Source organism: Conger conger, chromosome 9 (assembly GCF_963514075.1).
Source record: "Conger conger chromosome 9, fConCon1.1, whole genome shotgun sequence".
NCBI classification, from domain to species: Eukaryota; Metazoa; Chordata; class Actinopteri; order Anguilliformes; family Congridae; genus Conger; species Conger conger.
Window position 1 is genome coordinate 31,630,554 of NC_083768.1, and position 27,827 is coordinate 31,658,380.

The 27,827-nt window shown below is 42.9% G+C and overlaps 2 protein-coding genes across 6 annotated transcripts; both read left to right on the plus strand.

Moving 5' to 3' along the window:
• Nucleotides 1–2,407: 2,407 nt before the first annotated feature.
• On the plus strand, nucleotides 2,408–16,464 carry LOC133137199 (DDB1- and CUL4-associated factor 11-like). 4 transcript variants are annotated; one of them, XM_061255313.1, is made up of 15 exons: nucleotides 2,408–2,710; nucleotides 6,305–6,443; nucleotides 7,378–7,505; nucleotides 7,759–7,877; nucleotides 8,240–8,304; nucleotides 9,149–9,249; nucleotides 9,599–9,745; nucleotides 10,179–10,233; nucleotides 10,703–10,771; nucleotides 11,157–11,214; nucleotides 11,846–12,031; nucleotides 12,822–12,975; nucleotides 13,513–13,665; nucleotides 15,346–15,452; nucleotides 15,837–16,464. In XM_061255313.1, exons 2-15 carry the CDS (start codon nucleotides 6,322–6,324, stop codon nucleotides 15,912–15,914), a joined length of 1,542 nt encoding a protein of 513 aa, XP_061111297.1. In that variant the 5' UTR covers nucleotides 2,408–2,710; nucleotides 6,305–6,321; the 3' UTR covers nucleotides 15,915–16,464. The 4 variants fall into 4 exon arrangements, with proteins under 4 accessions (XP_061111297.1, XP_061111296.1, XP_061111295.1 ...); XM_061255312.1 differs by lacking the exon at nucleotides 2,408–2,710 and adding an exon at nucleotides 4,307–4,460; XM_061255311.1 differs by lacking the exon at nucleotides 2,408–2,710 and adding an exon at nucleotides 4,998–5,050.
• A 1,723-nt stretch (nucleotides 16,465–18,187) lies between these two features.
• Nucleotides 18,188–21,783, plus strand: LOC133137200 (fat storage-inducing transmembrane protein 1-like). Of its 2 annotated transcripts, XM_061255315.1 has the most exons (3): nucleotides 18,188–18,597; nucleotides 18,735–19,057; nucleotides 19,478–21,783. In XM_061255315.1, exons 2-3 carry the CDS (start codon nucleotides 18,879–18,881, stop codon nucleotides 20,184–20,186), a joined length of 888 nt encoding a protein of 295 aa, XP_061111299.1. In that variant the 5' UTR covers nucleotides 18,188–18,597; nucleotides 18,735–18,878; the 3' UTR covers nucleotides 20,187–21,783. The 2 variants fall into 2 exon arrangements, with proteins under 2 accessions (XP_061111299.1, XP_061111298.1); XM_061255314.1 differs by having other exon boundaries at nucleotides 18,188–19,057.
• Nucleotides 21,784–27,827: the final 6,044 nt, after the last annotated feature.

The window sequence follows — 27,827 nt, forward strand, 5'->3', positions numbered from 1 at the left end:
CGCTAAGAATACTGAGGGATTAAAGGTTTCCATACTGCTGCAAATAAAATTGTGTACTTTCAAAATCAAGTTGATGTGCTTAACAATACAGAACGTAGGCCTACCACTGTAATTAACCTCTATGTGCCCACTGAACAACATTTTGTAGGCTAATGGCTACTATAGACCTACTATAGAGTGTTCCCTACAACGTGCAAACCATTGAGCCTCAAGATTGAGCTGAATGACCAGGCCAGACTTTTTAAAAAAATTTAAAGCTTCTGGGCCAAGTCACATGGATGACACCATTAACCTATACCAACGTAATGGAAAGAAGACTGTGGAGAAATAAATTAACCGCTGATAATCCAAAGAGACCCCCCATGGTGTAGGTAATGTTATGGCTTGAACATGTACGCTGCCACTGAAACTTGTCTTAATTGATAATGTACCTGCAAATGGCACCTTAACTTACAGGAGGAAAATGACTGCAAACATTCAGGGTATCCTAGCCGCAAACCGTAGTATGCTACTTGGACAATTGATTAATTCTTCAAGGCTTCCAAGTTTTATCTATGTGATCACTCTAGGGCTTGGAACTGTACTTTCCTCTAGGGTCTTCAACACACTTGTCCCTTGTTCTGATTTGCACTTTTAATGTACATCACTCTGGATAAGGGCATCTGCAAAATTACTAATGTAATGTTATGCTGATAAAGCAACCAAGGACCAAGAGGTGGAATGTTCTTGACTGGTCAAGTCAATCAGTTATCCTGAATCCAACTGAACATGCATTCACTTGCTGAAGGCAAGACTGGAGGCAAAACACCCCAGAACCATACAGGAACTGAAGGCTACAGGCCTGGCACAGCACCAGGGAGGATATTCAGTGTCTGGGGATGTCCATGGGTCACAGACTTCAGGCAGACATCAAATGCAAAGGATTATTAAAGTACTAAATATAACTTTATTTCAGATTATGCTAATATTTTTCCTTTTGGTTTGAATGCCGTCATATTCCTTTTACTCAAGTGGCTTCTGTCTAGCCACTCTACTATAAAGGCCTAATTGATGGACTGCTGCCGAGATGGTCGTCCTTCCTGCAGGTTCTCCCATCTTTGCAGAAGACTTCCGAAGCTCTGTTAGAGTGACCGTTGGGTTCTTGATCATCTCCCTGACCAAGGCCCTTCTTGCCCAGTTACTCAGTTTGGCTGGACGGCTAACTCTTAGAACAGTCCTGGTGGTTCTCAACTTCTCTCATTCCACAATTAAAGCCACTGTGCTCCTAGAAACACTCAAAGCTTTAGAAATAGGTTCATATCCTTGCCTTGATCTATGCCTCTCCACAATTTTATTACAGAGGCCTACAGAGTTCCATGGTTTATTTTATTTTAGTCCTGACATGCAGTGTGGGACCTTATATACACAGGTGTGCACCTTTGTAAACTATGTCCAATCAATTCAATTTGCCACAGGTCAAGTCCAATTAAGTTATAGACGCATCTAAAGGATAATTAAAGCAAACAGGATGTACTTGACCACAATTTGGTGTGCCACAGCAAAGGGTCTGAATACTTATGTAAATAAACAATTATAGTTTTTGATTTTGAATACATTTGCAAAAACATGTTTCACTTTGTCATAGGTTATTGAGAGTAGATTAAAGGGGGAAATTGCAATATTATCCATTGAAGGGTGACAAATTAAAGGGGAAAAACCTGAATAAATGAGTGGAGAAACAAAGAATGAGGAAGCTTCCATATATATATATATATATATATATATATGGATATATAATATATATAATATATATACACACACACACATATACATACACACGCACACATGACAAAAGAGAACAACTCCCTTTCCTAAACCCCTTCTTAGCCAGCTCGATGTCCCCAACGTTTTCCAGACCCTATTTCCAAAATCCCCTGTCTCATCCCACTTCATATCAGAAATCCCCAAAATCTATTTTGCTGTGTGTCATCTCAATTCTCTCCGACTTGTTCTCAGTCTCACGGGCACCATTTATTACCATAGCAATAAATGGCAAAAGCCTTCTCCTATCCATGTTTATAATCTCTCTATCATATGTTTTGTTGTTTTTCCAAAAAACAAAGAATCGGTCAAACAATATTCAAAATCTCGCGCCTTCCGTCCACGTACTCTCTCTCGAAAACCTCTTCCTCTGTGTTTCGGCCGTAAAAACCGGAAGCACGTGAGCCTAAACGGCGACGCTCAAGGTGTTTGAAAAATTAATCGAACGTTCAATACATTTAAATTTTGTTGGTTTGGATCATATACTGTATAAATTTTGGTTTGGATTTGTCACACGGTATTATTTTAGCAATTAAAAATACTGTCCAGTTTCCGCTTTAGAGACAGGAGCGGTTATCACGTGATACCAGGACACTAAGACGTCACGCGTGTAAACCACAACCCATGGCTCTGGTGTAAACAATATCGCGTTTTTGGAGTGCCAAGTGTTTATTAGCTAATAAGCTATTTAGCAAAGGGTTTTGATTTCAATCATTTAACTGGCTATATTTGTCTTATCTAAATCGTTATATGTAGAACTTTTCACGGCAATCTTGGAAAAAGTCTAGGTTTTCTTATGTCAGTTAGCTAGCTATATAGCAAAAATCTAGTAGCTAGCTAGTTCCAAGTTCTGATAGCTAAGATGTGGACACAACGACACTAATACGACAAGACGGCAGCAAAGAAAACGGTAATTGCATTAGTGTTTGGCAATTTGTCTGCTAGTCCAGTTAGTTGGATATTTAGGTACTAGTGTGCGAGCTGTATTTCAGCGACAGAGCTGATTAGCGTAGGGAGCCACGCTCTTGGCTAGCTTTAGTTATTTTTGTGTCCCAATCAGCTGGATTACAACTAACAGCGTTAAAGATGATTGCTAGCAATGACTCAGCTGGCAATGACTCAGAGCTAGTTTAGAATTTGTGAAGGAAGAGTTCGAGCACGGGGTAGTAGTGTAGAAATAAATATATTCAAAATGTATTCTTAGAAGGAATGCTGATGTCAAGTCAGTGCTGGCCACCTACACTCCGCATTATAACTCCTTGTCTACATAGGCATGCTTTTAAAGCACCGTATAGCACGAGTCGTAGCCAGTGGTGGAAAGTCCAGGGGTTTCCGATTGATTGATTTTATTTGTTAATCATCAGAAAAATACAGCAAGGAGTTCAAACAGGAACATAATCTGATAGGTCTACCAATAAACTCAAATTCACCAATTAGTCCTACCACCTGCTGAAGAACTGTGCTTGTTAGCAAATATCCAGATGATTGGAAAAAATATTGGGAGGACTTTTCTGAATCTGTATTTTACATCTCTGGTCGTAGCTCATTTGCTTGATAAGCGTGGTACTGACGTTATAGCTACAGTAGGCTAGCTATAGTGAGAATCTCACTCAGTCACCAGATCTGACATCTCGTGTATAGGGTATTCTGTAACAATAGTCAATACTTGAAGTTGCGTTTCCGACATATTCTTAATTTTTCGTGCAAGACTGACGTGCAATGCCTAAAGTTGGAAATTTTAGACTCATGATCACACCTGCTCAACATCGTATTGAGTGACTTTCCTGTTTTTGTTCTCACACTGTGTCAGTGGTTTCAAACTCAATGCTATGGAGGGTCGTGTGTGTCATTGTTTCTATTCCAGCCTCAGATCTTGATTATATAGCTTTATTAGTTAAATTGTCCAATAGTTCAATAAATAACAACTGCTGCTTATAGTCTGTGTTTTAATTGTTTTAATGCAGTTAAATACACGTGCCTGAATGAGTAATTGGAATCAATTAAAGCAGCATACGTTGGTTGGAATGAAAACCTGCATACAAACGGCCCTCCGTGGCAACAGGTTTGAAACAAGTACTGTAGCTTATAGGTACATAGCCTCTGCAAATTCATTAGTGCAGTTGTCCTTGCTGCTGGTCTTAGAGAGCAACCAGTTCACATCAATGAAACCAGATGAGGTGACTTTAATGTGTAATTAAGTGCTTTAATTGATCAATCAATTAATGCTGAGCTACAAAAAACCCAGCGCACGCTGCAACTCCAGGATCAGGGGTGAGGACCACTGCATTAGAAAACCACTGTTCGGAAAATAGGGAGTCAACCAGTAATGGACCACTGCTTAGTGATGGCGAGGCGTTGCTTCTTGAGCCGTTGAAACTTTTCAGCCAACTGTTACAATTGATTCACTTGATGGCTCAAGTACACACTAGTAACACCTGCTGGTAAAATAATGTACAGCTGCCGAATAATCACTTGCATTTTTAAACGAGTCAAACGAGTCAAACTAGTCAAATGAGTCAAATGAGTCAAAGTTTTTTTTTTTTTTGCATACATAGCTGCATATATACCTGTGGTTCTAATAGACCTGTTTCAGTTGAGATTGCCCTTTCCCAAACCCCTAGGACTGAGTTGAAAAAATACAATTTCTGAGTGAAACACAGGTGAGCCTTGAACCCTGGTCTCCTGCATGAGACAGTCGCAGTAACCACAAGATCCAAATCAACTGGCAGCTGCTTTTTCGGTATAGGGGGCTGCTGTCTTTCATTTTGTTGTGTTACTGGTGTAACCAAAAAGGATTCTCATGGATTTGGTTATCAGTAGGCTACGTTTGTCAATTATTCCCAACTCATTTATATGATATGTAATATATAATGTCTGATTCAACAAGTTGGAAAGTAATACGATTATGTTAAGTGACTTGACTACAAAATGGGGAACATGGAAAATTCTAGAGGGACAATTTGTGTGGGTTCAAATTGGCAGTAAAAGTGCTTGTGTAACTGGGGTCACTCTCGGCACTTAACGACCACTACGACAACCTGTTAATTTGGGGGTTTGCTTCCTCATATCGACAACCCGAATCTGAAACCAGAGAGCAAGGCTCTTTGCTCAAACCAAACCAATCACGTGGTTCAACACAAAACGAGGCCTCATTTGGCATCGGTCACATGACTTTATGAAAATCACATGCTTCGAAGCGGGGCTTCAAGGAAAGCTGACATACGTACTCAACACAGGCCTCGGAGTCTCGGTACCAATCGTTACATCACTATCACTGCTGCCTTGTCTTGTGTTGGACAGATGTACTGTGTTTGTCTGGGATTGAGGTCGTTAAAGTTACACTATTGAGTGGGTGCAGGATTATAAATGGCATTTTACTGGATAATTTACAGAGGCCTACAGGCCTTTCATGTTTTTGTGGCATCGGCACTTGTTGACTGGACTATTTTATGGAAATGAGTGTGCACATGTCCCATTTGCTTCACTGTCAAACCTGCTTGTTCGGTGTTACGTTGTTGAAGCTTGCTGCGAGCTCCGACAGAGTTGATAGTTACAGTCCTCGTTGTGCAGGTAATTTTTAAACGACTGAAGATGGTCATTTGCTTAAGCGTTAGCGTTCTGGTAAAATATATCATCTAATGTTAAGTGAAATTAGCTGATGAGTAGGTCTAGTTACTTAGGTCGCTGCCTTCAAGAATTGCTGGTTTTCCCACCCTCTCTTTACCTGGGAGCCCAGCATGACGACAGTCTGGCCTAATTGTTCAGTTAATTACCTGGGATTAGAAAACCAGGGCTGCATCTGGATTCGAGATCCAGATTTGATGACTGCTGTTGTAGGTGTTTCTTTTCTTGCTTTAGACCACAAACCACTGAATGAACAGTACCAGCCACTGTAAACCCGGCAGGCTGTCAAAAGCATTCGTAAATAGGCTATTTAAACTATCCTTAATCATGCAAGTTGTTTTGAAGATGCCAGTTTTTTCTTGCTGTACTAGTTATGGTATGCTATTCTAAGATAATTATTTCAGAATTGACATGTGATGCTTAACAGTTACAGTTTGCACTGCAGGTGCTGCGTGGAGATGTTTAGCGCAACAGTCATTGGTATTGTCTGCTGAAATATTTTTGATGTGCTTGAACATTAGTCAGTGGAGAGTACCAGTTTTGGGCATAGGTGAATAATTCACTTATGTTGTCTTATAGTCTTATAGTTGATGTTCCCATACTCATTTGTGACGACTCATGCTATGAAAGATACTGGGTCCAAAAGGCGCCATTGCTTAAAATGTTAAATATGAAATACAAAAACAATTTCACTAAAGTAGCAAAAGACAATGATTATATTGTGGAACATGATAGCACTTCTATTTGACTTTGCCTCTGTCGGCAAAGTGGAAACAAATTTTGCGTTACATTTTACATACCAAAGTTTGGTCATTTGACAGACATAGAATGTTCACCAATTTAAACAAGATTGAGGTTAATTCAAAAAGCCTTTTCACAGAGTCAAGATCTCAGTCTATGGGCTCTCGGTACAGTTCTGGGATGTCTGGTCGGGGTTTTCGAGGCAGCCCAAGCCAGTCAGAGCCAGAAGAGGAAGATGATGAAGACGTGTCTCAAGTTGTGACTTACCTACTTAGCAGGCAAGTGACAGGCAAGCGGCCACTGATTTGTTTGATGAAACTGTTCTTCACTGACCTGCTGTGTTGTTGACACTGTGTTATCCTACCATTGTAAGAATAATATACTATGCAGTCCTGAGTTTGTGTTGCACTTTAACTTGTAGCCAATTCACATCATAGTTTTAACAGTGCATATCTACTGCTTTCGTGGCTGAATGAAATTTCCCACTCTGTGTGGATTATGTCTCACGTATTATGGATCTTTCCCTGTCCATCTAACTTTGAAATGATGTAAATTATGTACATTGCAGCTATACAATATAGTGGCTATATTATTGCTTACATGTCAATGCTAATTATGTTTAGCTAAATTCTATTGAATTAGATTGCGTGTTCATCAGTTGACAAGTTTATGGTCATATCAGCAAATATTCCTCTTTCCAAAGAATTCAATAAAGTTCAATTTTTATGCTAATTGTCACAAAGCAGCTTTACAAAGAACCCAGGCCTGAGAAGCTCCCTGACTAACAGGAAGAAACCTTGTGCAGGACTGGGCTCAGGGGGAGCCCGTCTGCTTCTGGCCTGCACTGGGCAAACAGTGAGTTTGACAGCAGTATTATAATATATATTAATACATGAAATTAATGAATTAAATCAATAATTATACCAATAATAATTATGCAGATAGCAAATATAGAGGATTATCCAGGAAGGTCCGGTTCTTTGCACAGGGAGGGCAGAAGTAGCAGGTTAGCTGAGGGCGGGATCAGGTGGTCGCTACACCTCCCATCTCGCTCCTTCCCTTTTTCCATGGCCGTTCTGATTCATGTATGAATCATAATGTTGCCTATTCTCGTTTTGCTAACAATGGGCTCACAAGCAGTCGCATGAACAGGTGGCAGAATGCCTTTGGCATTTCTTCCTGGTAATACCTCAGTCTCCTTTCTGATTGGAGGGGCCAGGTGCGCTTGATCAGTGGAGGCGGAGCAACAGGGCTGCAGCTTGTCCAGTCATATCCAGACTCGGACGATGACAGCGATGGAGGCTGGGAGGCCGGCCACGGAAGCCTTTACAGTCCCACTGGTAACCAGCTTTAACTACTGTATGAGTGCTGTAGTGCAGTTTAAACGTGAGTGAAGATTTCTCTGATGTGGTACAGGTTGTTGTGTATATGTCTGTATAGGGTGTGCTTGAAAAATGAGCACTCTACCCATGTCCCTTTTCTGTCAGACAAGCTGGTAGGATATATTTATGCCTGTATGCGTGTTTGCCTTTGAGCCTGTCCTTCACTGTGCTCGGAACTGATTCTGACTGACCTGCATGCTTACACCATCAGCGGACTTCCGACCAGACACTCGGGATGTAGATCAGAGTGAGATCCGGACCCAGATCCTCCAAGCCACTGCCTCCTCAGGGTCAAAGGGCAAACAAAGTTTTGCTCAAATGCTGAAGAAGGTGAGGAAGGAAGCACTTGACTCATTTAAGTTACTGAAATAAATTTGATTTTAAAACCCAAGTTTATTCTCAGAAAGGCCAGAAATTCATTTCCTCATGTCTTCTCTTTACTCTGTGGAGTGTGTGCATATACAGTGAGGTGTATATTTTTAATCAAAATTATGAACATTTATCGGATCTATCTGCTATGAAATCAGTTCAGTGTTTTCATAATGTGAACATACTGAACTGTAAAGAAAGCAATATAAAAGGAGTGCATGCTGAAGTGAAAATTAATGGCCTTGCAGTTGCTTCAGATTCCCTCTGGTCGTGCATTTGTGTGTGGTCTGTATTGTGGTAATTGTTGGTTTGTCTGATTCCAGAGGGAGTGGGGCCGCTGTCTGGGTACCAGCTTCTCTCATGGAGAATGCAGCCAAATTCGCTCACAGTGAGTGATCCTGAATACTGCCTGCACACTCCCTCCCCTGAACACTAAACACTCCCTCCCCTGAGCACTAAACACTCCCTCCCCTGAGCACTAAACACTCCCTCCCCTGAACACTAAACACTCCCTCCCCTGAACACTAAACACTCCCTCCCCTGAACACTGCACAGTCCCTCTCCGCTGAGTGTGGAAGATGACACCACAACCACAGTGACACTGCAAAATAAAAACGAATGGTCTTTGAACATATTGTTTCTCTGTGGGTCATCCCTCTCAGACTTCTCAGACTGTGCTTCATATGTAGTTAATTACATTATCTGATTAAAGAGCAGGGCAGAATAGGGGTCGGTTATAATTGTTACGACATTGACAGTAGCCTTCTGCATCAGGACAATAATTAGAGCAGTATGTCGTTGTGTTTGTGATTATGCACTCAATTAAGATTTCCATCAAAATGTGCGAAATGGGATCATCGTAAATTATGCAAATACCATGCATAACAATTTATCACAGCAATATAGGCTACTATAGATAGAACAGAAACAGCATTGCTGCATTCTTCAACAATGTTTTCACCATTACTGTTTTGAAATCTTGCATAGGTATTAGCAGCAGTGATTATTGTCCTCTCTACTGAATCTTCACCATTTCTTTGTCTTACTTACGCTTTCCAGGGCAACCTGGAAACGTTCTTACATTTGGCAGATTTTCCATTTATATGGCTAAATATTAGCTGAAGAAAATATTAGTTAAATTTTAGTTGATATGAGGGCCTCCCATAGTGATGCAACAGAAGCATTTCTTTCAGTCTGTCAGTAACCTTCTGCTATTTACTGCCCCTATCCAGTTTCCTACCCAATCAGGTAACACACAAGGAGATCTACCGGCAGAAGGCTTTCTGTGGGGTCTACAGTGAGGATGGTGACACCTTCCTTTCAGCATGCCAAGGTGAGCACTTGAAACATTCTCTTTAAAATGTTAGTTGAGTTTTCACTCTGTCTTTTGAATTCACTTATTTTGCATTTATTCTCTATTCATTCAGTGTAGCAGTTGAATACTGATCTCTGCACTGACATGCAAACACTTGGAATTGCAGATGTAATTGATATTGAGTGAATACGAGTAAACAGGAAAAGGCGGTTAATTTCTGTGGACGCATTTTTTTCAGTGGTATATTTGTTTTATCATTTTAATACTAAAACTATAACAATAGGTCATATTTGCAATATATTAGTTGAGTTAATAGTGATACTCTATTTAACATGTTGTGACATTGATTGCTTGTTTCTGCCCTTAGATCAGAACATCCGCCTTTATGACACCAGCAGGGGGCGCTTTGCTCTGAAGTGTGCGGTGAAGGCGCGGGACATGGGCTGGAGTGTGCTGGACGTCTGCTTCACCCCTGACTCGTGCTCTGTGCTGTACTCCAGCTGGTCTGACCACAGTAAGACACGACTTTACTCTGCCTGTAGTGCACCAGCTCAACCCACCTGATGATGGGAGAGGAAGTGGTCTCGCAGCCTGGCTCCGCTAGCGCTTGTTTTCAGTGTCTTACTAGTTTCAACCAATTGTGCTGGTTTCCTTGTGGAGAGGAGTATTTTGAGATAAGCCGGTGATTAGCAGCGCACTAGCTTCACCCAGTATGGAAGCCCGGCTACAGGGATTCTGAAGACACGCTGGCTTGTTGGGATTCTTTTTATGTTTTATCTGCCACATAGGCGGAAACTGTTGCTGAATTTCTCCGCTGAGCTGCTGTTACCGCAGTTATTTCAGTGTCCTATCTGCATCTGTCCTGGCAGGACTTGGTGCTGGTCCTCACTCCAAACTTTTTTCTCTCTCTCCTTTCTCCTCTCCCTCCCTCCCTCTCCTGTGTGTAGTTCATGTCTGTAATGTAGACGGTGCCAGTGAGACCCACACTGCTCTGGAGCTAAAGTAAGTATTAACCCCCCCAGTGATAAATGAATGAGTTTGCCCTCCGGTTTGGACATTTTTATATCAGTGCTCACTGGAGAACCAAATGCAGGTTTTGCAGTAATTGAGAACTGTTCATTATGAGTTTTGGACACCTGTTGTTCTGGGTGTCAGTCGGATGATTGAAATACATTGAATCAGCATTTCAAGGGCAATGTCATTTGTGCATCACATAATGATGATGAAATGTACAAACGGTAATAGTATTGCCAAACTTCTGGCTTCTGCTGCTTTGAGCCACATGTTGTTAGTTAATAGTGAAGTGCTGGGAGTGTGAACTCTACTACTAGCCATCTATAAAAATTCTCCCTCTCTCTCCCTCTCTCTCCCTCTCTCTCCCCCTCTCCCCCTCTCCCCCTCTCCCCCTCTCCCCCTCTCCCCCTCTCTCTCTCTCTCTCTCTCTCTCTCTCTCTCTCTCTCTCGCTCTCAGGCCGGATGACAGAAGGTTTTGTGTGTTCTCTGTTGCCACATCTTCAGATGGGAACGAGGTCCTGGGTGGGTGAGTGATGACTGCATATGGAACCGTACAAGCTGTGTTCAGTGTGTGTGTCTGGTACAGTGCAAGTGGAACCGTACAAGCTGTGTTCAGTGCGTGTGTCTGGTACAGTGCAAGTGGAACCGCACAAGCTGTGTTCAGTGTGTGTGTCTGGTACAGTGCAAGTGGAACCGCACAAGCTGTGTTCAGTGCGTGTGTCTGGTACTGTGCATATGGAACCACACAAGCTTCAGTACAAGCTGTGGGTCAATGGTTATCCAAGCTTTATAATGATGAGTTATTAAGTGTTGCATTTCAGCATTATGAACGCATAAAAGTACCCTCATGTCCCACACTTTCAAAGTGATATTTTCAAACTAAAAACCATCTCTCTTTCTGGTTCACACAGAGCGAACGACGGCTGTCTCTATGTCTTTGATCGCGAGCAGAACAAGAGAACGCTGAAGGTCAGGTGTGTGTGAGGAAATGTGTGTGTGTGTGTGTGCAGTGCTGTGTGTGTCAGCCCTGTTACAGCAAGCTGCCATTCAAACTCAACCAGTGCCTATATTCTCCTCTTCAGGCATTTATACTCTAACTCTAGCCACCCCGACTCTGTAACTGAATAAAAAAGAGAAATTCCATTAGGGAGTGAAAATGTGATGTGATGTCTAGGTTATGATATTCAAAGAAGGTTAGAAAGCTGTTATTTACTGGAAATCTTATCTCCATGTAGGTGCCTTTCTCTCTGCTTTTGGCTACGCATTTGAGCCACCTTCATGGCCTAGAAGGTTAAATATTGTATTTCAGAAGTCTTGAACATTAAGAACCGAAAACAAGCGCACTCTCCCTTAAGCCGCATTAACATGTGCCTGCCTTGTTTTTGCTATCAAAGGCGTTTGTCGTAATCCTTTTGAAAATTAGTCCCTTGCTTACAAACCAAAAATAGGACCTTTTTTATTTATTTTTTTCTCCCTCCTTGTTTTCAGCTAGTTCATCCTGGGCAAAGGGCACATATCCTGTAAGGCCAGTCTTTCTCAGTGTCAACCTTTTCTCACAAGAATTTCAGAGAAGTTAAATGTGTCTCTGTTTCTCTCTCAGATTTATGCACACGATGATGACGTGAACACAGTGACATTCGCTGACAGATCGTCCCAGCTGTTGTTTTCTGGAGGCGACGACGCCTTGTGCAAGGTTTGGGACAGACGGACACTCAGAGAGGACAGACCGGAGCCTGTGGGGCAGCTGGCCGGCCACAGCGACGGCATCACTTTCATTCACAGCAAGGTACCCGCCGCAAGGCAGCTGGGCTACACTCTCCGTCAGGATGAATCATCTATCTCTCTTAAACAATGGCTACAAACCGTAGCACTCCACTTTGCTTTGCCTAAGCATTGGAGAATCATTATGGAAAAAAAAACTGATGTCAGTCCCCACACCAGAAAATTGGTATCGCTTTAAAGCGATGGACAGGCCTGCTCAAACAGGCCGGTTGTGTGTTTGTGCCCCCACGCTCCCTGTGTGTGTGTGAGAGGAGGAGACTCTCAGTTTCACTGCATTCACAGCCCTTCCATGCAGTTCAGAAACCCAACACCCAGGTTTCTTCTCAACCCATACCTGTAGGTGGCAGCAAATTGGCACAGGACGCAGTCTGTGTTTAACTACTGAGGCCAGCCAGATTATAGTTTGATGGTGCTTGCTTCCCAGTTTATTTAACATTACCCACCTCACTAGCTGCTTCTGTGACAATGGAACAGTTGGCATATCAACTTCATAAACCTGTTTTGTAACTGCATAGTAAGGATAGAATTAGTGGAATCTGGCTACTTTTACTTAAGTAAATCATTTTTCAGATGAAAAGAAATGGTAAGTACTCAATTGTCATCTCATTAAGCATCATATCAATGCTATACTACATGTTTGTACTGAAGTATATTTTCCAACAAATACTTCCGATGCTCACATGAACTGACTCAAGGCCAAGGGGTTCACTTTAACACTGTCAAGGAGCCAAAAAAAGAGTTTCCCATGCTTTGTTTTTTTGAATGCAGTTTTCAATCTCTGTCTCTGCTCCCAGGGTGATGCTCGCTACCTCATCAGTAACTCCAAAGACCAGTCCATCAAGCTGTGGGACGTGCGACGTTTTTCCCCCGGGGAGGGCCTGGCAGCCTCCAGACTGGCTGTCACTCAGCAGACCTGGGACTATCGCTGGCAGCAGGTGCCCCTGAAAGGTGGGCCAGGGGGCCGGGAGGAGGCTGGGTGGGGGGGGACTCCCGGCTATCATGGCTATAAGCAGGCAGCGTGTAGGAATGAGGAATTCCCACGCCTCAGTTGTTGTTATATATTGTCACTGTGAGTATGGACTAGGGGTTTGGAGGCAGGCAGAAGGAACTGCCAGCTGCAGGGTGCATTGTGGGACTTGGAGGCAGGCAGAAGGAACTGCCAGCTGCAGGGTGCATTGTGGGGCTTGGAGGCAGGCAGAAGGAACTGCCAGCTGCAGGGTGCATCGTGGGGTTTGGAGGCAGGCAGAAGGAACTGCCAGCTACAGGGTGCATTGTGGGGTTTGGAGGCAGGCAGTTGAAACTTACTGTAACCAGGCACCGGATGCATTGTAGGATTTGGAGGCAGGCGGGCGGTTTACACATTTTTTCTTCCCTAATAATCAGTAAGTAGTAAGTGTGCCCACTACATGCAGCAGGCAAAGCTCTGCGGTGTTTACTTGGAGAGGTTCTGTAAGTTTTGGCTGCTCACCCTTCTCCCTCTCCCAGCCCTGAAGAGACACAAGCTGGCGGGAGACACGTCTGTGATGACGTATCGCGGCCACGGCGTGCTGAACACGCTCATTCGCTGCCGCTTCTCCCCCGAGTTCAGCACCGGTCAGAAGTTCATCTACACTGGCTGTTCCACAGGGAGAATCATCAGTGAGTGTGTGCCTTACCTGTGTGTAACTCCCAAACTCACATTCAAAACATGCTTTAATGACATGAAATACTCTTGTGTATTAATATTGCCGAAGCATACACAGATAAAAACTTCAGAACATGGATGTAAATTGAACTGAATAATGGGTGCATCTAGCTGGTAACAACCACAACAACCACTATACACTCAATGAGCACTTGATTAGGTTGACCTGTTTACCATCTTGTTAAAGAGATAATTTGTTGGAAGTAATTTGTCCTGTGTATCTCTCTGTCTCTGTATCTGACAGTTATAGGTAATAACAGTGTGTATCTATGTCGCGTTATCTAACATACAGGTAATAACTGTGTGTAACTTTGTCTCTAACAGATACGGGTAATAACCGTGTGTGACTATCTCTGTCCCTGTATCTGACAGATACAGGTTATAACCATGTGTGACTATCTCTGTCCCTGTATCTGACAGATACAGGTTATAACCGTGTGTGACTCTGCCCCTGTATCTGACAGATACAGGTAATAACCGTGTGTGACTATCTCTATCCCTGTATCTGACAGTTATAGGTAATAACAGTGTGTATCTATGTCGCGTTATCTAACATACAGGTAATAACTGTGTGTAACTTTGTCTCTAACAGATATGGGTAATAACCGTGTGTGACTATCTCTATCCCTGTATCTGACAGATACAGGTTATAACCATGTGTGACTATCTCTGTCCCTGTATCTGACAGATACAGGTTATAACCGTGTGTGACTCTCTGCCCCTGTATCTGACAGATACAGGTTATAACCGTGTGTGACTCTCTGCCACTGTATCTGACAGATACAGGTTATAACCGCATGTGACTCTGCCCCTGTATCTGACAGATACAGGTTATAACCGTGTGTGACTATCTCTGTCCCTGTATCTGACAGATACAGGTTATAACCGTGTGTGACTATCTCTGTCCCTGTATCTGACAGATACAGGTTATAACCGTGTGTGACTATCTCTGTCCCTGTATCTGACAGATACAGGTTATAACCGTGTGTGACTATCTCTGTCCCTGTATCTGACAGATACAGGTTATAACCGTGTGTGACTCTCTGCCCCTGTATCTGACAGATACAGGTTATAACCGTGTGTGACTCTCTGCCACTGTATCTAACAGATACAGGTTATATCCGCGTGTGACTCTGCCCCTGTATCTGACAGATACAGGTTATAACCGTGTGTGACTCTGCCCCTGTATCTGACAGATACAGGTTATAACCGTGTGTGACTCTCTGCCCCTGTATCTGACAGATACAGGTTATAACCGTGTGTGACTCTGCCCCTGTATCTGACAGATACAGGTTATAACCGTGTGTGACTCTCTGCCACTGTATCTAACAGATACAGGTTATATCCGCGTGTGACTCTGCCCCTGTATCTGACAGATACAGGTTATAACCGTGTGTGACTCTGCCCCTGTATCTGACAGATACAGGTTATAACCGTGTGTGACTCTCTGCCCCTGTATCTGACAGATACAGGTTATAACCGTGTGACTCTGCCCCTGTATCTGACAGATACAGGTTATAACCGCGTGTGACTCTCTGCCCCTGTATCTGACAGATACAGGTTATAACCGTGTGACTCTGCCCCTGTATCTGACAGATACAGGTTATAACCGTGTGTGACTCTCTGCCCCCCAGTCTATGATGTGCTGACAGGCCGTGTCGTGTCCAGACTGTCTGCCCATAGGGCCTGTGTGAGAGATGTGAGCTGGCACCCCTATCAGGACCGCATCATCAGCAGCTCTGTGAGTCTGTGCGTGTGCGTGTGCGTGTGCGTGTGCGTGTGCGTGTGCGTGTGCGTGTGCGTGCGCATCTGTGAGTCGGTGTGCGTAAGTGTGTGCGTATGTGTGAGTCAGTGTGTGTGCGTATGTGTGTGCGTCTGTTTGTCTGTGTGTGTGTGTGTGTGTGTGTATGTGTCTGTGTGCCTGCTTGCATGCTTGTGAGTACAGTGCCTACTATACAGTAATCTGTATATATAGCTTTGTATCTGTCTATATAGTGTTAGTTGATCAGTGTTAGTAGCGTAATTGTCAATATCCTTTTTTTTTTTGCTGTACTTTCTTTCATGCTTTATACCCCTCACTCTTGTTTTTTTGCTTTTTGCCCCCCCCCCCCCCTCGTTCTCTCAGTGGGACAGATCAGTGTGCATATGGGAGCACAGGCAGTCCCATCTGTTGGACGAAGAGAGAGAGGGATCAGGCACCTGACAGGATGAAGGAGGGAAGCAAATGAGCGAGAGAGAGAGAGCGAGAGAGAGAGATCCTGAAATATGTCTGCTGGTTGTCGAATGCTTGGCTGTATTCTTCCTGTTAACTTCCCTTTCAGAGAAAGCCATCATGTGAGCAGGTTTATAATAATAAATCTACTACAAGCACAGCATAGCTGGTTAAAACTCAAACCCCACACAAGTAAACAACTAATGCATTTAAAAAATGGACTATTCACTGATTATCAAAATTAATGTGACTATTCCTGTTATTTTGGACAAAACTGTAAATGACACGCTTAAATTCCAAAGAATGCTAGAATTGGTGATTGGTATTAGTAGAACTGCACACATTTAGACAGTTTTTGATAGCTATATTTCATTAATGATGCTTTTCAAAATGCTTTTATAAGGGTTTAAATTGTGAATATTTGAGTGTCTGTGAAGACAGGTTGTTGAAGGGGGTGTGACTATATTGGTGTAAATATATTGGTTGATGTGTGTGCAAGTGAATGAATGAGTATTTTACAATAAATTCAAAGCTGACTTTGCTGGTATGTCTGTATTTGATGTTTATCACTAAACAAGGTATCCTTTCTAAAGGATACAGTTGTATTTTAACCGATACAATCACGGTTTCATATAAATAACTGCAAGATGCAGAATGGATCATACCTGGGGCAGAATAGATCATGACTGGGGCAGGATGTATCATACCTCAGGCAGGAGAGATCATACCTGGGGCAGAATAGATCATGACTAGGACAGGGTAGGTGCTCAGAGGGTGGGGGTAGGTAGGACCCCAGTAGGGTTTGGGTTACACTCCCACAGCACTGTAATTAACTTGCCAGTGATCCCTGTTCAGGGCACAGCTGTTTCACAGCTATTGAACACACACATTTTTTTTTTTACACAAGACCTCACGAGGGGGTTGGGGTTTAACTCTGACATGAGGGCAGTCTTTCTGCTTTCCAGGCTAGCTTCTGCCCTTAATAACATTTCCGACATCTGACATTTCATCTCCATTTCTCGAAAAGTGCACAAATGACAGCCGAAGACCGTTATTGTACCCCTGAATGAAATGCTCTGCTGTGATCTAACCTGCAAGTGAACCTGTGTTGGTCTATTGAGCCAATTGACTCATGTAGCCAGAGTAACTGGTGGAAAGAACAATCGGCATACACACCAGCCCTCCAGGACTGGAATTTCTCACCGCTGGGTTCGAGAGAGAGGTGCAGGGAGGTGTTTTTATGTGAATGCACAGGTTTGGGAGGCAGGAGAAGCACAGAGGAGGTGTTTTTATGTGAGTGCACAGGTTTGAGAGGGAGGAGAAGCACAGAGGAGGTGTTTTTATGTGAATGCACAGGTTTGAGAGGGAGGAGGAGCACAGAGGAGGTGTTTTTATGTGAATGCACAGGTTTGAGAGGGAGGAGGAGCACAGAGGAGGTGTTTTTATGTGAGTGCGTGGGTTCGGGAGTGAGGAGAAACACAGTGGGGAGTGGGTGCTGTAGAAGAAAAAGATGCCGGGGGGGGGAAGACGCCCCCCCCCTCCCCAATGATTGACAGAGACAGGCCCTGACCCCAAACAGCTGAGAGGAGACAGACATGCAGATTACAACTAAAAATAGCTAAATGGAGAGCAGTTTATTTAGAATTCATTTGACCTTACTACAGAACACGTGTCTCTCAGCTGTAAGAAACATACATTGCTGTAGACTGCAGAACCACCATGCATTATGGATAGTTATACTTAGATGGAAATGTACGATTAATAATGCCAATGTTTATTATGACTCAAAATGTCACATCTCTGAGTGGTACTGGTATGTCAGAATGTGCTCCATTTTATTTGACTTTCAAAGGCAGTATTATACTGTACTCTCTCGAGTGTTAGTCGTCCATTTTTGGAAATTTGTGTGCAGTAATCCTTCAATAAATATAGTTTGAAGACCAGAAATTATTTTTAACAATGTGACGAACAGTGGCCTTTATTGGAGCGTTTTCGGTGCAGTAAATCCAGCTTGGGCTACGTTGTGCAGACGAACACAGACAGCTGCACCTTGACGTCACTAAAAAGCAGCCCTTTCCACATTCGCCCACTCACCTTTAAACTTTATGAACGCGGGAGACATGATGCCTGCAGGGGAGGGCATGTGTTAGGACAGAGCATGTGTCTGTTTCTGTACCTCCCTGTGGGAGGCGGGGCCGGAGAGGGTAGGAGTGGAGGGGGGCAATAATAGCTGTGCTGAGACCAGGCTGGAGTGTTCGCGCGAGACGGCCAAACGGAGAAGGACAGAGCTGCTCGACCGGGATTTATCTGGTGGTGACGACTGAAGAGAAAGTTGATTCCGGATGAAGGGACTGTGAGATAATAAAAGAGGTGGGCGGAAGTGAGGGATAAGTGAGAAACCCCTGCAGCACACGAGCGCTGCGTTGAAGGACTTCTGCATCGCCCTGGATGACTAAAGCCAGAACTCACAGGACCACGGGATTACTGCCTCTGGATCAATAAATGTGTGAAATATGGACCACTGAAGAGAACGCTCTGACATTTTTACAAATTCACTTCATTAGCAGGCAAACTGAAGTGCTGGATTGCTTCAGTGGACCATTATCTGGATTAACTGGCTTATTAGATCTCAGGTGTACTCTCAGGGTTACAACAGCACTGACCGGCCAAAACAGTAAGGGTGGATTGCTGAGATAACTTGGGGAAAAGAGTGAATGTCACTATTGTTACTGAAGGGACCTTTTGTATGATTTTAACAAAGTATTTGGTCACAACGTCATTGATATTTCGAATCTCTGTACCCCCCAACAGATTGTAGTTATCAGACTATTGTCATTGGAAAAGCACACTTAAAGATTGTCCACAGGATCTGTGGATCACCCGATCAGAAGCAGGCGGCCAGAGGGACAAGCTGTCCATTATCGTTTGAGTGTGAGTGTGAGCTCAGATCCAGTCATGTTTCTGAACTCTGCTCTTGTGGGGGTGACCGACCTCGCCGCCCGGCTCCTCGGCAGTGCCTCTTTCCGTCGTCACTTCCACCTGCTGCTGTCGGCCGTGGTTCTGTTTGGACCCGCTCTCAGTCTGTGGGCTAACCAGTACAGCATCTTCGCCAAGAAGAGCCACTTCCTGTACAGGTGAGGAGCGCACCCCCTGGAGTGTAGCAGTGACCAACCCTGGTCCTGGGACTGGCTTTTCCTGCTTTAAAGCTGTTTGGTTACACATTTGACCAATTTCACCTTGTCTTTTGGGTGTAAACGGGTTTCTTACAATGAATACAGGACCAGGCACAGGACTGGCCACCCAGTGGCTCTTGCATATCAGTGCTATTACTGTTCCTCTAGTCTTCTGCTGCCATGGTGTGTATACATCTGAAAAGTTTCAGCCAACCACAGCCAATAATTTTGCCTTTTCAGTTTCTGTTCTGTGCATTGTCCCAATTTCCTTCTTAATTTCAGTTATTGACCCTGCTTTAGTCTGTGAAAGGTATTTCATGCAGTTTATCCTCTACAGATGAATAGAGTCTCACTGTCTGTCTGTCCCTCCTTCCTTGGCAGGATGTTCATGCGCTCTGGCTGGGGGTGGACCTGCGTCTTCACCGGGTCCTTCGTCTTCCTCCTGTCCTACACCGTGCGCCAGTCCCTTAGTCTCTCCCTGAGACACCTGTCCCGGCTGGCGGTAGCGGGGGGGCTGTGGGTGGGGTTCCGACGGCTGCTGACGCTGCTGGGGGACGCCACGGGGAGCTGTTACGAGCCCCTGGCGGCCCCCCTGGAGGGCCAGGTGGCCAAGGGCCTGGCCGTGGCAGGACAGCCCCTGCTCCTGTTGAGGGAGGGCGAGACCAAGGCGACCTGCCTCACCAGGGGCATGCTGTGGCGTGGGTACGAGGTCTCCGAGGACACCTTCCTGCTGTGCCTGTGCTGCCTGCTCCTGGCGGAGGAGGCCGCCATTTTCGGTCCTTACCTGGCCCTGGGGGGGCCCTCGGGGGCCCCGCTGCGCCTGCTCTTCCTGTTCTGCGTCATCCTCCTTGGTCTCTGGGTCTTCCTCCTGCTCTGTCTGCTGGCCTACTTCCCGCAGTTCCCCACCCAGCTGCTAGGAGGCGCTCTGGGCTGTTTGAGCTGGAGGGCGCTGTACCAGGGCTGGTACCGCCTGGGGCCCAGCTGGTACTGTCCCGGGCGGCCTGGGGTGGGGCTGCTCACCACTCAGGCTCAGAAAGACGGCGTGAAGGACAATGGCCAGCCTGCAGCTAATGGGGTGGAGACCCATTAAAAAAGAGTACCGACGAGGGAGAGTATGAGAGGAGTTGGCATTACTGTTTTCTGTGTTAGGGAGTGTAGTGGTGAGAAACCCAACACAGAGTAAGAGACAGACATGGTGCATTATAACCACATCAGCTCAACACTGACAAAGAAGGGAATAGGTATTCTGCAAGGTTTTAACAAAAACTTTGCCTTGAAAGCAAAATAATGAACTGGAATTGAAAGTAAAATTGGAGTGCTGTGACTGATTGGGGATTGGTCATAAAAGAGTGTGTGTACCGCACGGTTGAGTTTTCTGGCTCCTGATTGGTTCTTATTCATGCAGTCCTTTTGACCACCTCTTGTGCCTTAGATTCATTCTACTGTATCTAAAATCTATCAAGGGTCACAATCAATGCAGTATTAAATAATGCATCTCTGAATATTAAATTATTTGTTTAAGATCTTTTCATAGAAAGCATGCTAAAAATGTATATATTGCTTTGTCAAAAGTATCCACTGGAAATAGCTTCATGTATTCCATAAATCTGAAAAGTGTGGCTAGCCTTCCTAAATAGCTGTGTATTATGTTTCAACTCAAAGAGTAATTGGATCACTACACTAATACTGTATGTCAGCATTTCTCTGTACCTAACACTACCTTCTGTCCCTAAATCAGCACAGAGCAGTGTTTCAGATACAGTGTACATCTACCATCAGCACAGAGCAGTGCTTCAGATACTGTGTACATCTACCATCAGCACAGAGCAGTGCTTCAGATACTGTGTACATCTACCATCAGCACAGAGCAGTGCTTCAGATACAATGTACATCCACCATCAGCACAGAGCAGTGCTTCAGATACAATGTACATCTACCATTAGCACAGAGCAGTGCTTCAGATACAATGTACATCTACCATTAGCACAGAGCAGTGCTTCAGATACAATGTACATCTACCATTAGCACAGAGCAGTGCTTCAGATACAATGTACATCTACCATTAGCACAGAGCACAATGCTATTGTATTCTCGAACGATACAATAGCATAAAGGTGATCCATCTCCGATTGGAGTATGGTAGCATAAATGTAACCCAGTTCCTATTGGAGTATGGTAGCATAAATGTGATCCATCTCCCTAACCTACATTTCTTGTTCACATCTAGCTCACATTAATCTTAAGACATTAAGTGCTACAGTAATAATCTCGTAATATGGCATAATGTGTGATGCATATTCTCTATGGGACAATAGCCCAAGCCCTTCCACACTCAGGTCATTAGTGACCTTGTTTCATTAATGCTAATTACCCTCGGCTTTATCTTGGCCTCCTTAAGATCTAATCAGCTATCGATTACTGGATTTTACACCCAGCATTTAACTACAAAATCTATCTCGTGGACATAATCTGTATCCTGTAATTACGGATGCCCTGAAAATATGACTTAAATCTACCTTGTTATGATTTGGCATTGACATTGATGTAAATGTGGCATTAAGATAGGAATGGTGCTATACAGATGGAACTCAAAAGAAAAATGTACAAATAATATGGGACTAATCTGTTTCCGAACTACTCGGTCCACACTTTGTTGTATACTGTGAACATTGTCACAGATGGGACACAATCGCAAATAAAAACTGTACCTTACAAAAACGATTTCAATTGACTTTTTAAAAAGTGGATCATTTTTGTGTGTAGAATGAGTACATTGGTTTGTTGGTGATGTTTCAATGTGCTGTAGAGGTGTGTTAAATCAGACCTGTTTTGCGTGTGAGTGTGTGTGTGTGTGTGTGTGTGTGTGTGTGAGAATGCATGAGAGTAGTCAGTAGATAAGAGCCTTTCAATCTCCTTTTGGCTTTAGGTTTCTTGATCTTTATAATTCTTGTTGATGATGCCAGAAGGACAGAAAGACTACAGTAAAGAAAATTATATCAGAAGTATGATCCTGTCAGTCAGGCTGATAGCAGTGAATGGGTGGAGGGTGACAGTGTAGAGAGTGTGCGCAGTCTGTCCTGCTTCTGGGTGTAAATTTGCATACACTGCACTCCCATCAGAAGACCTGAAGACTCTCATATGTACAGTCAGTGTTATGGATCTCCAGGATCATGATGCGCAGCTCGCAGTGCTGCTGCTCATCCCGCTCATGCACCAGCTGCGGCTAGTCCCCCCTGATACTGCTGGATTTACAGTCATCCCAGTCTCATGTAACACAGTGTACACAATTTACACTCCAGAAATATCCCCTATGTATGGCCACACCAGTTCTTGAAATATGAGATCTTGGCACCAAAGTCTGTGGCACTTCATATCAGACCATTATAAACTCTAATGAGTTAGTTACTTGTCAGAGTTCATTAGACCAGTGGTACCAAAACTCTGTCCTGGGGCCACTCTGGGTATCCAACAACAACTTGGAAGCTATGGTTAGCTGGTTAAAGGTGTCTTAAGCTTTGCTGTGTGGTGTCTTAATTTATGAGCCTAACCTGAACAACCACTCACAAAGTTATTTCCATCTGCAATCTTGAGAAACTGAAGCTGTATCCACACTGACACTTGCCATAGAAATATGACATTAATAATTAAGGGAAAAACCTTCCGGACAGAAAGCGATCTTGGTGTTCAGATTCTCACATTGTGTCTGGATATGTGGCTTGATTTTCCTCAGCGAACACTCGACCCTGTCATTGCAGGCAACTGAGCTACAGGTTGAACCTAATGGATAACCTCCCAATCTCAACTACAGATACAAAGAATGCTGTTGACTGCAAAGAGGCCACACAGCACCGTTAAAGGTGGAGTGTCTGCACAGCACCACCTTGTGGATATGTTTGAACTGCAGTCACACAAAACCTAGCACTGGAGGACACTGAGCTATGAAAACCAGGAGAATCAGAAATAGCCAGACCCCTTGGCCCTCTTATTCAACTACAACTTTACTGTTAAAGCATTTTGGCTGCATAACTTCAACACAGACAGACAATCAGATATACTGAGCCAAATAATGATAAAATATTAAATCGTAACAGGTAGTCAGGTTTAAATCTGTATCAATTCAGCACTGTATAAATCCAATATGTATGTATATATATATATATATATATATATATATATATATATATATATATATATATATCTTTAATTATTTTATTTACTTATATCTTTATTGGATAAAGTACAACAGATTACATTATATTTGTTTGGAATATAAAATGTATCTGGTCTGTATTCACTGAATTAAAATAAAATGCAAATTAAATAAATAAAAATGTCCACTAGATGACAGGATAGTGCTGCCTGGCCAGTACACTATCTGTCTAATCTTAGCTGAGATGAGATCTGAAGCTGTTGAATGAGGTGTGCTTTGTTAGGGTTGGAGTGAAAACCTATAGGACATTAGATCTTCAGGAACAGGGTTGGTGACCACTGCACTATAGAATAACAGCTAAATCTATTGCGTAAACCTACCTGTTTTTACAAGTTTAGAGATTCTGCGTCAGCATATTGGTGGTTAAATGCTAATATTGACGTGCTTGTTATTTGTGACGAACCAGTAGGTCGAAATCTAAGTCTGATTACGCAATTCACAGGCTTATCACTATTTGAAAATTTGTTTTAGCAAGTGAGGAATTTGTCCAAATAACCCCATGTACTATTAACCTGGAAACACAAAAACTACCCTCAAAAACAAATTGAATCCTTGCAATGATGGAGAATGCCAAATGTTAAATAAAATGTAGGCCTACAGTATATCAGCTATTGGTGAGGTTGTCCATGCACAATGTAAAACAATGAAGGGTGGCAAAGATAATGTAGGCTATGATCACTGGATTTGCTTTGACCTACATACAAAGATATTTGGAGATTCACATTACCCAATAGTCTAATATTATCGGCAGGGAAAATGCATCTATTCAATGCATTTTATATGTTGTTCCTGGCAAAAGAACTGAAACAATGATTTACCGAATCACTTGACTGGTCTTTAAAATCTGAAGGTTTAGCTAATGCACTGTGGCTGATCAGTGTCTGATCATCCAGAGTATATTATGATCAGTAGTTCCTCACAGGTCTTGTGCTGGTCTTTGTCTCTGGGCAACATTGTCACTTTGACAACATATTGTAGCTCCATTTCATATTTCTGGCATGGAGAATGATTGGAAAAAGAACACCAGAGCCTTGAAGGTAAGCAGCAACATATCATAATGTGTTCTTCAGAGTCCATTGAATACATTTCTAACAACCGATGAGTTCATGTCATGCATGAATCTTAATGAACTCATTTGAATGGATCCTGTTTCATAAAGTGAAGCTGCTTTCATTTGATTGGCTCGTGTTTCATCAAGTGAAGCTGATAAAAATAATCTCTGATCCTGACACCATAAATCTCTGGTATAGCACAGAGTTAAATTGAGGACAGGGTCATTAAAAATAGGTAGGCCTATCAATGGTTTAATTCTGGGGTCTGTTTGGATAGCATGTCTGCTATGAGACCTATCCTGAATTTTAAAGTCAAAACTCTACTGCAGATTGTATTGTGACTGTACATGTGACGCAAGGTCTCAACCCAACCACAGTTTGTGTTAGTTTCAAAGGGATCCAGTCTTGCAACCTAAGGCCCCTTTGTGACTACCTCAAGAAAAATAGAAGCTCTCCAGCTTACGAAAGGCAACAAATCATCTTCAGTATCAAATGAACAAATAACAAGTTGTGATTGGTCAGCACATTTAACAAAGACCTCTTACTAGATTCTTGCCTGAGTAATCAAACAGCACCCTACACAGCCTGATAGCTCTGAATATGGAAAATGTACATGATAAGGCATCTGTATATGTAAGGGGTTTTTTTGTAGAGAATTGCCTTCAGGCAATCCAACTCCACAAAAGCCTATTGAGTCTAAGAGCCAGTGACCAAAGGTCTCTCTTTCATGGAAGTGTTAAAGGGCAGAGAGGATGGACAGACAGACAGTGAGAGCTTAAAAAACAGACAGGAGAGCAAATGAAGGGAGCACATATAGGAAAATCACAGACAGAAGGGGATTAATAAACATGAGTTCTGGAATAATGTAAAAATGAGAAGGCTTTGAACTCTGAGAGAGGCCAAGAGAAAAGTTGACTGAAGTTCATATCAGGTTAATTAATCACACATAAACCAGTTTCAACTGACCAGCTCAGTATTTACCTCTGGAAATTGAGCAACCTTTTGAATGTTCTGTTCTCTCTCTCTCTCTCTCTCTCTCTCTCTCTCTCTCTCTCTCTCTCTCTCTCTCTCTCTCTCTCTCTCTCTCTCTCTCTCTCTCTCTCTCTCTCTCTCTCTCTCTCTCTCTCTCTCTCTCTCACAGTGCATGTGTATGTGTGTGTGTGTATGTGTACAAAAGAAAGAGAAGACAGAGAGGGTGTGTAACAGTATAGTCTGTGTTTATATTAGGTTACATGTTATTATTTTCAAGGCCTCTATGGACATGTTGATAACAGGCTATCTTAAGAGAAATGGTCAAATTGAGACACTAATCTCATCAAGCTTATACAATGATTTACTGTGATACTGGTACTTTTAGAATGAATGCATAACCTCACATTTGACCCATTTTAAGGCCAGTTTGTCTTGCCCTATCTTCCTGCTGGAGAAACAGTATACAGTGAGTATACTTTTCACCATAAGTCCTAAACCATATCTCCCGATAATACCACTTACCCTAATACTCTTTCTTTCGGTACCGCACATAGGCATCGAAATACAACACGTTCCACACACTTGTTTGACTGCAGCCAGTGCTTGGAGTCTGCAGACATATCTATATATATATATATATGTTTGTGTATGTGTTCTGGGTCCCATCCCTACAGCTCCCTCGCTCTTCCCCCCCCCCCCCCTCTTTGTAGTTTCCCACCTCTCCTTATTGTCCCTCCCCCCTCTTCCTTTGAAAATTGAAATAATTATCTTTGTGTGGGTAGACTCATTTCGTAAACATTTTAGTCTCTGTATAGACTACTCCTGGGCCTATTTTCAGAATGCTGCTCTCCTCAAACAGATAATTATACAAATTAACTGTAATATGAGCATAGTGTTTGTGCTGCTCTTTTCAGTGCTTTACATATCATAATAAAATAAATGCTGAATTCTCAAAAAGTGTGTAAAATGCTATGGAGACAGAGCCATGCATTCGTCAACAAAATTTGCAGTGAAAATAACAAATCTAATGTCTAGGAATATTGTCCTTGTTGTTGGAGTTCTGTGCCATGGACACAGTATGTTCTTCCAAGGTAACTTTTCTTTTAATGCAAGTATCAAATCATGGTACATTATTTGTCTAATAAAACAATGTTGTGTCAAATTGATGGATGAAAGATATAAATATACCATATTGTGATCCAGCTCTATCAAAACTGGATAAGTAGGAGAGGTGGTTCTATATAAACACAGCCTAAGCATTTAATACATGCTTTATCGGGACTAACATAATTAGCTAATTAACTCAATTAAAAACTACAAGTGTGGGCCAGCACTTGAGTGAAAGAGGGCCTGCTGATCGTTTTGGAGTGCTTTTTGTAGTGGATTTGAAATGGTGTTATGAGTGGTTTTCATAAAGGAATACAAAACATTTTCCCAAAATTTTCAGTCATTCAGTCATGCTCAACATGCTGGATGTCTTATGTCATTATAACTGCTCCTTGTCAGCTGAGCACACTTAGAATGTTGTCTTTGTGAAGACATACACGTGAAATGGGTGATGTGATGCAGTCTGGCACTTAATTGGCTTTAATGCAAAAGTCGTGCTTGCTGTCAAAGGCAGAACAGCTTAATTGGGAATGCTGAATTCCAGACTACTAGGACACAGAGACCGATTCAGCTCATTTTGGTCTTACCCAGGACAAAGGACATGGCTGGTTTCAATTGGGTAGAAATATCAATGTGATTGTGATTGTATGACACAATAGAAATACAGTCATTAAGAGGTTCTTTATCATTTAAATACAACCTCGACTAATGTGCCACGGATATGATCTGGTCAGCTGACACACACCCTGTGGATGAGGTTACAGTGGCCAAATGTATGGTACACAAGACAAAAAACATAAGACTGTAATGTGCATGTAAGTGTTCTGTTATTTTGGATTTAGTTGATGTATACATTCAATAACCTGTGTTGACAAACATAAAAGATTAAAAAGGATAATCATTGGATGGGGACGGTGTTTCATGTGGGGGTGGAGGGAGGAGTAAGATGTAGTGTTGTCGAGCACACAAGGCAGTCTTTCTCATGAATTGACAATTAAATAACTGTGTTTATTAAGATGTGGAATCTACCATTTTCCAAATTAATTGTATTTCACACGCTTTCCATCCATTCTCTCCCCGTTTCCTCCTCTTCCTTGTTCTCGCCATGCTGAAATAATTCGCGTTCGCGCTCCAGCTGTGCACAGCGTAGGTAAGACTGTCACACATTTGGCAAATGTATCTTGGTTGTATAACAAAAATGACGTATAATATCGCACGATCTGTCAGGCGTCTAGCACACGGAAAACAAGCTTTACTTTACTGTGGATGTTGGCTAACTAGGAACCAGCCCTAGGGGTTGGATAGGATATCCTTCCACAGGTAGCCTCATCTTTCGCAGAGGTGTTACTAACTCCGCCCCACTCAGGGACAGCAGTTTCCCATAAAGCTG